Here is a 13903-nt window from a genome sequence, read left to right on the forward strand (position 1 = left end):
CAGGCAGCAAAGGGAGACTAGAACTTGGGTAGAGCAGTGCATCTTCCCCTCCTGTGTCCACGTGTTCTCTGGACCCCACGGGGTGGGCTGTAACCTTCTCAGAGCATCACCAGGGTGGGGGAAATCCTTGCAGGTTTTTTTTTTTGCGAGCCGGTATTACGTTCTAAAACAGCCCCTGAAGGAATATCTGAAATAAATACCCTAGAGCCCAGGAAGAGAGACAGGAAGCACCTCAGAGTGTGTATTTTAATGCTTCACGTTCCCCTTGGCTGCGCTGTTGCCATGCGTAGAGCTGGCTTGGGCTCAACTCTGGGAGCAGGAGTAGACAAACTCCCAGTCCCATAAGGAGAGGGTTTAGTCTCCAGGGAAATGACATTTGCCCCACAGGGAACCCCGGTAGAAGACCATCGGGGAGCAGAGCGGGGCCGGCAGCGCGCTTTCTACTTGGTTTTCTGGTTGTATCTGGCCAAGGCTGGTGGACGGAAGGCTTTGAGGCCCTCACAGCAGCATCTCACGCAGATGTCCTGGCTTTTAGTGATAGGCTCTATTGCGTACTCAGTGTAGGGGTGCAGGAACTGCTACGTAATAATGACGCCAGTTGAGAAAAACACAGCGCCTACAAGCAGCAGTGCCAATAAGGTGGTGGGTATTAAAGTCTTACAGAAAGGCGGCTATAACTAAAAGATATATAGAGATGATTTGATGCTGAGCCACCAGGAAGGCATCCCAAAATGCTACTTCCAAGTGCACCGATTCAGCGCCAGCCCAGTCTCTCGCTGGTGCATCAGCAGTTCCCAGGAGCAGTTTTCCATCCCCAGTTCACTCATCGGAGCTGCGCATGTCATCTTCTGCAGGGCCTGGGTTCTTGCCTGCACCCCGGCAGCACAAAACCCTTCACGGAAAACAGCAGCAAAGTCAGGGCCTGCCCTTGAGCCCAGCTGGACACAAACCGAGCTCTGCCTGGGGAACGGAGCTGCAAAACCAGGGGCTGGAGCCACCACCAGCCTGGCAGCTGCCCACCAGCTTGCAGCCAGACCTTCCCACCAGCAGCAGCCCAAACAGGCAGCGAGGTGGGGACGGCCACGGCGCAGGGAAAAGCTGAGCCGAGGGGTCAGCGATGCCCCTCCGGCGGGTCCATGGCAAGACCCAGGTGCTGGAAAGGCATATTCCTCCAGACACAGAAATGAAGGGCTTGGTCTCCTTGCTCCTCCTGGGCCTGCCTGGGCCTCATCCTGCAGGGAGGGGGACAGGACAGGAGCTGGCCTGCAGAGCCTGATATAAATACATTCATGATTGAATAAACTTTGGCTCCGTAACCAACGCTACAGCTGAAACCTGTGGGGAAGGTGGGGCTTGTGTAACAGCAGCAGGGCTGGCTGGAGCTGCAAGAGGGAAGGGAGGTTTCGAGCTGCGCCGATGCCATTTGCTCACCCAACAGGAAAGCAGGACACCGCGCTCCAGCTCCAGGAGTCGAAACGCCAAGGAGAGGGATCAGGCTGTGCCAAGGCAGCTCTGACCCGCGGCCACACGCTGCACCCAGCTGGGCCCCGGCCTTTGAACTACAGCAGCTTTGGTGGCTTTGGCCGAGGGACACACCACTTGCACCACGCAGCTGCACATTTAACTAGAAACACACTTTTCCTCAGCTTTCTTTAAGAAGATACTGTTGTGAAGCAAGGAAAAAAGCGGCTAAGCCAGAGCTGACTGTTTCCCACAAGCGAGGAGCCTTTCATTTTCCTCCCCTCCAAGGCTGTTACCTGCAGGCTGGGATGACAGCGACTCCCTCCCCAGACCATTGCTGGAGGCAAACCAGACCTGTTCTGAGCTCAGCACAGCAGAAGAGAGCCAGGAGCTACCGTTGGGTGAGAAGGACCCACAAGAGGAGGCTGTTTTGTTTCCCCGACACGCTTAATCTTTTACAAAAATAAAAAAAAAATCCATGAAACAAATGCTTGTACAGTGAATAAGCCGTTTTATTTTTGTCCTGTGCTCACACAATCTCTCTTCTTTCCCTGACAGGTCACAGATCATTAAAATAAAGTTTCTAAGAGGAAAATAATTTAAAACATACACGCAGGGCTCCCTTCCAACCTCCCCACACCCACATCTCCACCACTTGTGCTTCGTCTCATGCGTAAGTAAAGCTGTTGAATCTCAGGACTCCAGGATGGGAGAGCCTGCCGGGGTCTCGGCGAGTCCGTCTCGCGCTGTTCAGGGCCGCAGCGAACCCACCGGACACCCCACAATGCGCTCCGAGATCCAACTACTTTTCCCATAGCCCGGAAAACGTGCCTATGACCAGACATCTTCCCTCTCAGCAGCTCCAGGCCTCCCTCCGGCATTACCAGGTTTCCTTCCCTTGAGTTACCACCCCGAGTCTTCCCTCCAACGCGCCGCCCTCACCCCGTATCACATGCACAGGACTGGCTAGGAAAAGCCATTTTTAAGCTTTTTCAGTTGCTGGTAAAGTCAGTACACTCCCAGCTGTGCTATATTGTAAATACAGCTTCTAGGATCGTCTCCGTGGCGGAGACCGACAGTGATCAAGGCACTACCCCCACCCCCCTCCTGAAAACAAAGGAAGTCAGACCAACACCTAGGGACAGAAGAGAATCCTATAATGTGATCACACGGTTACACTGAATCTTTATGGCAAAGAGAACATTTAGCAGCTTTGAACGTTTGGGCTTCTCCCTTTTACTCAACACAAGCACTCTAGACCCTATAGGGAAAAACAGGGCTGAAGCCCTAAAAATCAAAGCGCAGTTAAGAAACAGGAATCCTAACAGCTGTCTAATTTCTATAAGTGACAAGCCCACGGCCTGGGGTGGGGACCTTCCGCTCCCCTTGTGCTGTACGCCAACCGGGGAAGGGGGGGAGCCGCCAGGGGCCCAACGACCCTCCCCACCTTCCTCCCCAAGCAGTTCCCCAGCCAGTCAGTGGGAGAAGACAGCGTTTGCATGCAGGCTGCTGCGTGTGCCGTCTCAGCGTCCCAGCACGGCGCTGGCTCGGCGGCAGTGACATGCTCTGAAGTGTGGTGGGGGGACACGTATCGCACTGGTTCTCTTAACCCTCTCCAGTTCCACCCCACCCCCACCCCCCCCCAAAATCCTAAAGCTCTATGTGCCCACCCACCCCACCCCCACCCCCCCCCTCCCCGAGGCGTCGCAGCTCCTCCACACATACAGTAACAGTTCTCCCAGGAGCCCCCTCTGAGCTTCCTCAGGCTGGAAAGGGTTAATGGAAGTCACACCACTTGTGTTTCCATGTGTGCACTGGTCTGATCTAGGAAGGGACATTGGTTAATCTGGAATTAAGTCAGATTGAATCACACACACCGATGTCAAAACTGGTTCAGGAAAAAAAAAAAAAAAAAAACCAAGAAAAAAAAAAAAACCAACTACCTGAAATCACAGAACTTTGGAAGTTCAGAAAAAATGTCTCTCCTATAACTTGTTTTAAGTTCATTTGCTTAAATCTCTTTTCTTATTTAAAGCCAGTTCCTAACAGTAGTTTTTCCACCTCTGCCAATCTCACCACCAGTGATGCCAGCTCGTTTCCTGCGCTCAAAGGATTCCAGGTTGTGGAAGGCGCCGGGCTCGCCAGTGCAGGGTCCGCTTCTCCCCGTCCCTCCCCGCAGGGAGCCCTCAAAACTCAGCCTGCAGGTCCCGCAGTCTCTCCCGTACACTGACCGGCAGCAGTCACGTTTTTTTTTTGAGAAGATATATCGGATAAGAAGGCATGAAAGTTCCTCTAAGTACTTCCAGGCTCAGCCCTTCTCCAGTTCTCACTTGAGCGAGTGTCCCACTCCTCCCGCGTCGCCGTCCCTTCACTTCCTCCGGTCTTTCTGTTTCCTCTCCTGCCGCCGGGCCTGCTGGTCAGCCACGGCGCGAGGTATCAAAATGACACTGCCATCGCTGGCGTACTGCAGGGCGTACTGGCTGGGGGAGTAGGGCTGGCCATTCTCGTCCCGCAGGCGGCCGAACACTTCCTGGTAGAGGTTCTGCACCTTTTGCTTCATCTGGCGGATGGATTTGAGGAATTCTACCTTCTCCCTGAGCAGTTTGGACTTGTCCCGTTGCAAGTCCTCGACGTCCCGTTCCAAGTTCAGGATGGTGTCCAGTTTCCTCTTGCGGCAGTTCTGGGCAGCCATCTTGTTCTTGCCTCGCCTCCTGATGTCGCGGATCAGGCTCAGCTGCGCCTCGCTGAGCTGGTACTTGGAGAGGAGCTCGTTGAACTCCTCCACGGGCAGGTTGATGATCTTGTCGTTGGTGAAAGGGATCTTCATGGCTCTGGCTCGATGCTCGTCCCTGCTCATCTGCTTGTCCAGGAACTCGGACGGCTTCTCCTTGCTGCTCTTCTTCCCCGCACTGGGCAGTTTGGGCTCCTCGGGATCCAGGGCCCCCGGCGCCATGTTATAGGTGTGGTTGTGGCCAACGTGCTCCAGGTAAGGCAAGTAATGGAGCTGCGACGGGTCCTGGTAGCTCATGCGGCAGAACTTGCTGTACTCTGGCTGGTATCCAACCGCCCCTTCCGCTTCTTCAAAGTCCACGTTTTCAGAGTCTGAGCTGTAGCCGACAGCTCCTTCCTCAGAAAACGAGGAGGAGGAAGAGGATGAGGACGAAGAGGACGAGGAGGAGGAGGAGGAGGCTTCTGAGCTGCTCAGAGAAGCAGGACTGTGGCCAGAATCCAGAGAAAGACCTGAGTCGGAATCAAACTCCTCTTCCAGCTGCGAGGCCTGCACCGGGTTGAAACCTTCTTCAATCGCCAAGTCCATCAAGCTGATCTCATCAAGCATGGCTTCGTCTAGAAGACCTCCCAGCGGGTCTGGCAGCTCAGGGCCAGCCGTCTCATTGACTGTGCTGTTCAACTGCGGAGGGAAGAAGATGCCGCTCAAGTTGGTGGAGCCAAAAGTGGTGTTGAGGCCGGTGGAGTTGTCCGGTGCTAGCTGGAGCAGGGCCGAGCTGCCAGCCATGGAGGGGCTTTCGATTTCCGAGCTGAAGAGGGAGAAGTCCTGTGAGCAGCTACCCAGAGAGGCCTGATGCAGGCTGACATTCTGATTGATGGGAGTGTTCGGAGCGAGGCTGTAGTTAGAAGTCAGCAGGTCTCCGCTCGTGCCGTTGTACAGGTTTTCAGCGGTTGTGTTGTTCACTTCCATAGCCTGGAAGAGATGCGAAACAGCTCGGTAAACGAGCCACGCTCAAGCCCTGCCTTCGCTCCTGGTGCGTGCCAGAAAGAGACAGGACAATGCTTCTAGACCCCACGGAAGGGGCTCTCTCCAGGGGCCCAGCTGCAGGAGAGTTCAGACAGCAGCAGCAACCGCCGCACAGGCAGCACAGTGTCACCACACAGGCTGGGGCAAAACCAAAGCAGCTGCGACCAACCCCAATTCCTGCGACTGCCCAGGAATCGGGTGCTCGGGACAGCCATCGAACCTAAATTCAACAGAGCAGCAACACGCGCCTGGAGGAGCAAACGCCTTCCCACAAACCCCCCCCCACCTCGAGCTCACCTGCATTTCCATGATAGACATGAGGTCCTGCCACTGCTGCTCCAGATCGAAGGGCGACTCGGTCTCGGTGAGGAGAGGAGACAGCAGGCTGGTCTGGATGCCCGTGGACCTGCTCTCGCCGGGCACGGCTTCGCTCAGGGTGGAGACATCCGCAGCTGGAAACTAACCACGTGAGGCAGAGTCAGTCCCCGGCTGATCAGCCGCGGCCAGGGAGCCAGCAATCCCGCATGCCCTTCCACCTCCACGCGGGCAATCGCTTCTCCTTTGTTCAAAGCAAACTGGTTGCAGTTATTCCTCCACAGTTCACTATGAACTAATTAGAAGCAAAGCCAGAAGTCTTTAATTAATTGTGACCACCCCCCTACTGCTAGTTTCGCAGGCACGATGCCTGGAGCCTCCTTAAGCAAGCTAACCCAATTTACTGCCGGTTCTGCGGTCTGGGTTAGGGGTACAAGAGGCACCGAAACCCCGGCGAGCGAGTGAAGGAGCGTCGCCGCCGCCTCCGGATCCGCCGAGGGGCAGAAGCCGTCGCCCCATCCACTCACCTCCGAATTCTCCCCGAAAGGGAAGGTGGCCTCCAGCAGCCTAAGGCACTCCTCCAGGGACAGGGCTGTCTGATCCTCCGCACCGGGCACCTGAATGTAAAACACAAGCAGTTGTAGCCCCAGGATTAGGGAGGTGGTGATGAGAAACGAGCTCCTTACAGCAGAGCTTTATTACAGCGCATCCAAAAAGAGCCAGAGGCCCCACCCAGTGCTTCGCAGACTCCATCCTCCTGCTCCGGAGAGCGTCAGAGTGGCCCCTGAGCGCAGCGGGGAAAGGAAACGTGCTGCCTCGGCTCCCGGCGAGCCTCACCTACTGCCAGCGCAAGGACTCTGCTACAGGCTGGAGGGGACTCTGCGCCTACCCGCGCCACCGCCTCTGCCAGACGACCGAAAGGCACAGCAAGAACCAGCCGCCCTCGTCCTAGCGTCCTGCCGACGGTGACACGGCCATTACCCTGCCCGCCTCGACTGCGGCTCCCCGGCCTGGGAGGCAGCCTGTGCTTTCCCAGCATCAAATCCTCTCGTCCACCCAGGCAAACCCTTATCCTGCGGCTCAGCAGAAGCCCCAGTGAAAGTCACGCGCGATGCTGCTCGCCCCGACAGCCAGCCAGCGGGGCCCCTTGCCTCCCCTCCGCCTCGGCGGGAGCACGGACCCCCGGCGCGCTGCATCACCGCGGGCGCAGACCCCCAACCCGTCGGGCCCAAGGGTGTTACCTGCGCAGGGAAACTCTCCCCGGTCTCTCCATCGACTAGCAGGTTTCTATCCAAGACCTCATTCCCTCCGCTCCTCCAGCTGTCCCCACGCTCCCTCCCATCGCTCAGCTCTTTGTCCACTTCGCTCTCTTTCTGACGGTGGCTGTAGTCAAAAATCTCTCGCCCAGCGCCGAGATCAATATCCTGTCTCCACAGGATGTCAATCAAATCGATGTCCTGAAAGACAGACCAGATTTCCTTCAGCCCTGGGCAGGGTCCCCACCCACCCACCCCTCCCAAGGGACACCCCCCCCCACCCCCACCCCTCCTTTCCCACTCCCACCCGCCGAGCACCCCGTTCCTCTCCGCCCGCCTTCCCTCGACGACCCGGGGGGCCTTTTTGCCTCCGGGGGTCCCCGAGAGCTTTTCTACGGGGCTCTGCATGGCGGGTGACGCCGGCCCATCCCTCCTCGCCTCCCATGAGCCGCCAGTTCTCCACCGGGAGAAACGACTGGGGCCACCGGGGGCCCCCCCGTTAGCGGCGGTGGCGGCTTCTCCCGTGGCCGCCTTGCATCAGCCCGTGGTGCCATCCCGGCCATTTGCATAAGGGGTGGGGTGCGCCGGTAGGAAAATCCCCGCATTTCCACCCACCTGATGCAACTTCAACCACCGTCGCCGCCGCCGTCGTCGTCGCCGTTACCGGGCTTGCCCGCAGCACCCCCACCCCCCCCCCTTCCTCCTCCTCCGGGCAGCCCCCCCCCCCCTCCCCCGGCCAAGGAACCTACCCTGCACCCAAACCGCCGGTCCCCGCCCCGCAGCCCCCGCCTCCGGTAGCCTGCGCCGCCGCGCCTCACCCCCCCCCCCCCCCCGCCCCGGTTCACATCCCCCCTCCCCCCCTCCCCCGCCGCCGCCACCACCGGGCCGGCAGCATCCCCGCGGCGCCGGGGATCCGCCACGCTCCTTCCCTCCCCGGTACGATCCCGGTACCTTTCTCATGTCCCCAGCTGCCGCCCGGGCCGCGGCGTACGCCGATCATGGTCCCCGGGGAAAGGAACGGGGCGGGTGGGGAGCGAGGAGGAGGAGGAGGAGGAGGCGACGACGGCGGCGGCGGTGATGGTGGGGCGGGCTGGTCGGGGCGCGGCGCCGCGCACGCATCGCCGGCCGGGGACGGCTGGGGAGCCGCGCTCCGCCCCACCGGCCACAGGTGCCCCGCGGCCCCGCTGCTGCAGGAGCCGCCTCCGCTCCCCCGGTACGGGCTGGCGGTGGCGGTTCTCCTCCTCCTCCTCCTCCTCCTCCTCCTCCCCCCCCTCCCAACCCCTGCACCGGCTCGGCTGGGCCGGGCTCGGTTGGGCTCGGCTCCCGCCGCCCTGCCCGGGCCGGGCTGCGGCGCGCCCCGCCCGCCCCTCCCCCGTCGTTACCTTGGCTGCGGCGGCCGCCAAGCCCCGCCCCCTCTCCCCCCGCAGCCCCGCCCCGCCGGGATGCGGCGGCGGCGACGGCGGCGGCGGCTTCGAGCCACGCCCCCCCCCCTTCTCTCCTCTCTCTCTCTCTCTCTCTCTCTCCGCCAATGGATCGCCCAAACTCCGCCCCACGCCCGGCCGGCTCGCTCGTCACCAATCCGCGCCACCGGAGGCCACCGCCCTGACCAATCCCCACCGACCGGGGGATGACGCCTCGGCCAATGAGCGGCCGCGCGGTGCCCACCGGGCCGCTCCCCCGCCCTGGCGCAGCGGGGCCCACCCCCCCCGCCCCCCCCCCTCCTCCTCCTCCCCGGGCCCGGCCTCGCCCTGCACCGCGCCGGCCCGCACCACCGCCGGGGGAGGGGGGGGGTGGGCTCATCCCGGAGCCCACTGCGCTCCCCGGAGGAGGCAGGGAAGGCCGGGGTGACCTTGGCTCCCTCTCCCAGGAGCCCCCGGCCCGCATTGGTGGGGTGGGGGGGGGGGGGGGCGATCCGCGCCCCCCCACCCCGAGGGCAAAGCCCCCGTTGGCTCCTCACCCCCCCCTCCCGCAGCCCCTCACAACGGACATGGCCCCCCCCAGGGACCGAGCGGTAACGATGGCGGCTGGAGAGGCAAGGCCAAGTGTAAGGAGATCGATCCCCCCCTCCCCTTCCCTCAGCTGGCGGGGGGGGGGGGCCTTTGTCAGCCGGGGACAAGGGGCTGAGCACCACCACCAGCTCATCACATGTCTGACGGCCGCGTATTTTTATCCTCCTGTTGTGGAAACGGCACAGGGCAGCCGGTGCCTCCCCCACCCCCCTTCCCCACCCCCAATGCTGCAGAGGGAAGTACTCGGGCTTAAACCCAGCTTTGTCTTTAGGCTAACAAGGAGGGGACACCCCCCCACCCCAGGATAAAAAAAAAAAAAATTAAAAAAAATTTTAAAACCCCCCCACATTTTGGATGATTCCCCAAGCTGTCAGCCAGCGCCGCAAAGCCCGAGCGCCCCGCACCGCACCCAAGGGCGAGCTCCAGCTCCTAAAATTATTAATAACAGCCCTCTTCCCCCAGCAAGGTCGCGCCTGGCCCACACGACCCGCGGGGAGTCGCAATATTTTAAGTGCCAGGAAAAGTCATGGAAAAATTTAAACCCCGGCCCTGAAGCCATCTGCATATCATCATCGTCCACCTAACGAACAGGAGGAGGATGGGGAGGCGGGGGGGGTGGGGGAGGATGAAGCCCTGCAGGTGCCTTCCAGAGGCAGCAGCTGCTGGGAGCTGCAGAGCTCACACGATATTCCCGTCGGAAAGGCTGGGCGGCTGCTCGGGGAGTCAAGGTTCCAGACAAAGACACCAAAAAATAAAAAAATAAAAAACACCAAACCAAACCACCCCCCCAAAAAAGAAACCCCACTGGGATAACGCTTTGAAATAAGACTCGGCGCTTTGAAGCGTCACACCAGCAGCGAGTACGGTCTTGCTGGCCCCGGGGGGGGGGAGAGAGGGCGATGTGACGGTGCGACGGTGTGACGTGGGTGTGCGAGGAAGGCTCAGCAGACGGGATTTCCTGGTGCTGGGTGCCCAGGCGTTGTGCCCCCGGCAGCGCAGCACACCTGGAACCCATTGCACCCTCCCCTCCTGTCCAAACCAAGAGTTTGGGGGGCAAAAAAAAAGAAAGAAAAAAAAAAAGAAAAAGACAGAAAATAGAGACCCGAGGAAGAGCACGGATGCCTGAACACCCGGCATCAGAGAAGGTGCAGACCTAGATCTCCCCACCCTTCCCTGAAGGAGCGAGCGGAGCGAAACCGCAGCGTGGAGGAGCGTGCTTCCCACCCAGCAATGCCCCGGCTGGCCAGGAGTTTCACTCCCAGCAAGTCCAGTCCGAGCTGGCCAGGTTTGCAGCCGCACCCCACGTACGGGCAACTCGCAGCAATGGCATCTAATGCAGAACTGTATTTTAAGACAGAAATAAACAGGCTTCTGGAAAACAGCAGTGTTATCGGCCTCTTGCCACTCAAATCTGCAGCATTTCTCTCTAAATTCTGATCCCCATTTCTCTATACTGCACTCGAAGGGCTCTCCAGACCCAATGCCCTCAGCCAAGAACACCGGACTTGGGGAAGGACAGCAAAGTCTTCCACGGGCTGTGCGTGACCTTGTACAAGGCATTTAAAAAAATTCTTCCCCGTTCCCAAGACAGGGAATTACCTCTCTCAATTATCAGGGAAGAAGCTGAACATGTGAACATTTTGCCTTGTGTTCTGCCACCCTCCAACGGAAGCTCCTCTCGTTGACGCCTCCAAGGTCGCCAGTTGCAAACCCAGACCGGGGTTTTCACCCTCAGTCCCGCAGCCCGAACGCCTCCGGAGCCAGGGGATCCCCACGGGCAGGGGAGAGCTGCCCGCAGGTACAGCAGAGGCACCATCCACGCTTCCTACGGCAGCATCCCGCTGTTCATCCGTCAATACCAGACCCAAAACAATCGTCACCTTTGTCTCTCTGGCGTGCACGCGTTCACACCGCTTTCCTCACTCCATTCCCTGCCTACTGCTGCGCCGAAGCCACATGACAAAAGCCCCAGGCATCCGCGACAGCTGCCTGCGAAGCTGCCCACCCCGCGCTGCAGGGGAGAGGGGTGGCAGCAGTTGAATTCGGCTCCCTCCATGCCCAGACGCCTCAGCAGCTCGTCCGAGACACAATTTACAAGACGCAAGAGCAACGCTGGAAGGACCCGACGCTGCAAATCAGCACTAACGTCCCCCACACCACGGCCAGGGAAACGCCGAACATGCCGTGACAAAGAGAGCGGTGCCAAAAAGGAAAAAGAGCAGCAGCTCCCGGGGACCGGCATTGCATCACAGCCTCCAAGAGGTTGTGCTCAGACAGAAAAAATAAACCACTTTCCAGTTCACCTCTCCCCACCCGCCTGTGATGAAAACCAAGCAATAAACATCGCCACTGGATGAACTCCAGAACCAAGTAACCCAACCACCCGCTCGGCACCTGGGATGAGGCTGTTACCCAATGCCCCTGTTTATTTCCCAGTCTCGTTTTATCAGTTTCACAACACAAAGCTCCACGCACAGGTTGAAACGCTAACCCCGATCCTTCCCCCCTCCTTTCACTATTACTTTCAGACCAAGAATAAAACAAACAAAAAGGAAAAACCCACCCCACACACATCCCTAGAGCCCTCTAACTGAACCGTAATTTAGCATTATGCCATTCCCAAGCGGGGACCCACTTTTCCCAAGTGCTAAACACACACAACATACAGAGTACCACTCGCTCGGATGGGTACCAGAGGGCAAGAGCCCCCGCAAAGGCTCCCCTTCCCCCCGCCCACCACAGGCAAAAGAAGGTCCTGCTTACCTCTTTGGTCAGGTCTCCGTTCACCGGGGCAGCCACTGCTCCCAAATCTTCCAGTTCTTCCCCAAAGCCCTGCTCAGCTCCGCTCTCTCTCACCCCGTTGTCAGGACTGCTCCCATCCTGCAGGCCGCTGCCGTTCTCTAGGGCAATGCCGGCGTTGGGCTGGCTACCGGACACAGAGCCTTCGGGGTCTCTGTGTACCAACCAGGCGTTGACTTCGGTGGTGGGCACCTGAAACCTGTCCAGGGCCCTCACCTGGTTGAGCAGCCTGCGAGCCGTGAAGTAATAGTCCAGGTCTACACTTTTTGGGTGGATGCCATATCCATCCAAGGTGTTACGCAGGTTGTGAAACTGGGTCTGGGTGTAAGCGGAGCTCTGGCCAAGAATGATCTCCCGGAGAGGGGGGAGCTGTGAGTTCAGGTAGGTGTCCACGTCCACACGAACACCGATCAAGCTGAGCAGAATGGTGAACTGGATGAGGCCTTCGGTGAAGTATTTCTTCAGAGAAAGCATTTCTGGCAGAGGAGAAAAGAAAACAGGTGGAGGGTTTGCGAATTAAAAAAAAACAAACCAAACCAAACCAAAACAACAAAACACCAGCGTCAGATGAATTCTCCACACAACAGGTTGGTTGGGTTTGTCTTTCTTCTGCCCCACTTTCAAACAAACAAAAAAAAAAAAAAGCAATGACTCCGGCATTCAGGTTATCGCTCAACAACAGGATAAAAGTTTAAAGAACATTCAAGACTTTGGGTTCAGGACGACTTTGTTTTCCTTTTAAAATTCTGGAACTCAGTGGTTGACCAGCAGAGTGTAACTAAAGATTTAAATCTCAAGAAGGAACAAACTCTTCCCCAGAAGACAACCTCCACCCTCTCTTCTTGCCCTTTCCTTTCCTTCAGAACTGTTTGCTAACACAGACCATGCAGCTACATAAAAATCCACGTGACTTACTGTCCAAAAACTCCACATACAGCCACTCCTCTCTCGCCCCCCCCAATTCCCCACGCTCCAGGACGGGGTGCTGCTCCCTCTGACAGCCGGCTGCTCTTTCTTCCCCTCTTCTGCTCCGCGAGGCTTCTTGAAGGAACCTTTTACGAGTCAAAGGTCCCGATCAGGGGAAGGTCCAAACACTCCTCCGCTTCTGGCTGCAATTTCATCAGCGGCTGAAATAAAACCGGAGAGCAAACGCGATAACACGCCGACCAGGCACCACCCTAAACGTTGCACATGGACCTACTACACCGGCAAACGGCGGTTCCCCCGGGGCTCCCACCCCTGAAGAGCCGAGGGAATGTCACTAGAAAGGCTGATTTTATTTTTTTTTTTCCTGACACGACCGGCGGAGGTTACCTTTGGTGACAATATTGTCCATACTTCCCCTCCCTGAGCTATTCTTAGGCCGGTGCGTCAACTTCCCCTCTCTCCGAAGGAATCCAGCTCCGACTCCCTTTCACTCCTCACCCCACTTTTCCAGCGGCTCCACAAATAATAAAAAAAACAACAACAACAACAAAAAAAAAACCCTCAGGGGGGGGTTTCCACCACCGGCAAAGCATCCCTGGCCAACGGGAACTCCCGGTCTCGCCCCTCCCGGGCCACCCCCCCCCCGCCCTTTCCCCATCCCCAACCCGGCGGGGCGGCTCCCGGTACCCGGGAGGAGCCACCGAAGCCCCGGCACTACCCTCTACTCCCCTCCCGGGGGGTCCCGAGCGGGGCCATGTGCCGCCGCCCCGGGTTCTTTAAGACACCCACCGCCGCCGCCGCCGCCGCCCCCCCGCCGCCGCCGCCGCCGCCTCGTGACCCGCCCCCCCCTTCCCCACGGCGAGGCCTCGCCGTCCACCTCAGCGCCTCCCGACCCGGTTCCCCCTCAAGCCCGACCCGCACCCCCGGCCCCATCCGCGCCGCTGCCCGCCGCTACCCGCTCGCCGCCGCTCAGCTCGATCGATCCCGGCCCCGCCGCCGCCGCCGCCGCCGGCCCCGCTCCCGCTCCCCGCCCTGACCAACCACCTCCCCCTCCCGCCTCGCGCGGCGCCGCCGCCAATCGGGAGCCGCGAAGGGGAGGTGGGACGAAAAGGGGTGGCCCAATGAAAGGCGGTTGGGGAAGCGTTGCTCCCGCCCTCCCCCCCCCACACCTCACCCCGCCGCCGACGCCTGGAAAGGCAGGCGGAGCGACCAATCGGCTCGCGGAGAGAGGAGCTGGACCCCGTGCTTGGCCCGGCGGCCGCGCGGCGGGCCAATCGGAGAGGGGAAACCAGTCAACACGACCTGCCCCCCCCCCGCAGAGATTGAGTGACAAGGCGACCGCCCAATGGAACGCGACTCCTCCGCCGAGCGACGGCGGCGGC

At 59.5% G+C, this 13903-nt stretch overlaps 1 protein-coding gene across 4 annotated transcripts; it reads right to left on the reverse strand.

Moving 5' to 3' along the window:
* Positions 1-3157: 3157 nt before the first annotated feature.
* On the reverse strand, positions 3158-13576 carry NFE2L1 (NFE2 like bZIP transcription factor 1). Of its 4 annotated transcripts, XM_049799954.1 has the most exons (8): positions 13477-13576; positions 12909-13035; positions 12510-12721; positions 11559-12070; positions 6772-6987; positions 6058-6147; positions 5513-5674; positions 3158-5161 (listed from the first exon to the last, which is right to left on the reverse strand). In XM_049799954.1, the coding sequence occupies exons 4-8, from the start codon at positions 12066-12068 to the stop codon at positions 3830-3832; spliced, it is 2310 nt and encodes a 769-aa protein (XP_049655911.1). In that variant the 5' UTR covers positions 12069-12070; positions 12510-12721; positions 12909-13035; positions 13477-13576; the 3' UTR covers positions 3158-3829. The 4 variants fall into 4 exon arrangements, with proteins under 4 accessions (XP_049655911.1, XP_049655912.1, XP_049655909.1 ...); XM_049799955.1 differs by lacking the exon at positions 12909-13035 and having other exon boundaries at positions 13477-13556; XM_049799952.1 differs by lacking the exon at positions 13477-13576 and having other exon boundaries at positions 12909-13148.
* Positions 13577-13903: the final 327 nt, after the last annotated feature.

The sequence above is a fragment of the Accipiter gentilis genome, chromosome 5, assembly GCF_929443795.1.
Source record: "Accipiter gentilis chromosome 5, bAccGen1.1, whole genome shotgun sequence".
NCBI classification, from domain to species: Eukaryota; Metazoa; Chordata; class Aves; order Accipitriformes; family Accipitridae; genus Astur; species Astur gentilis.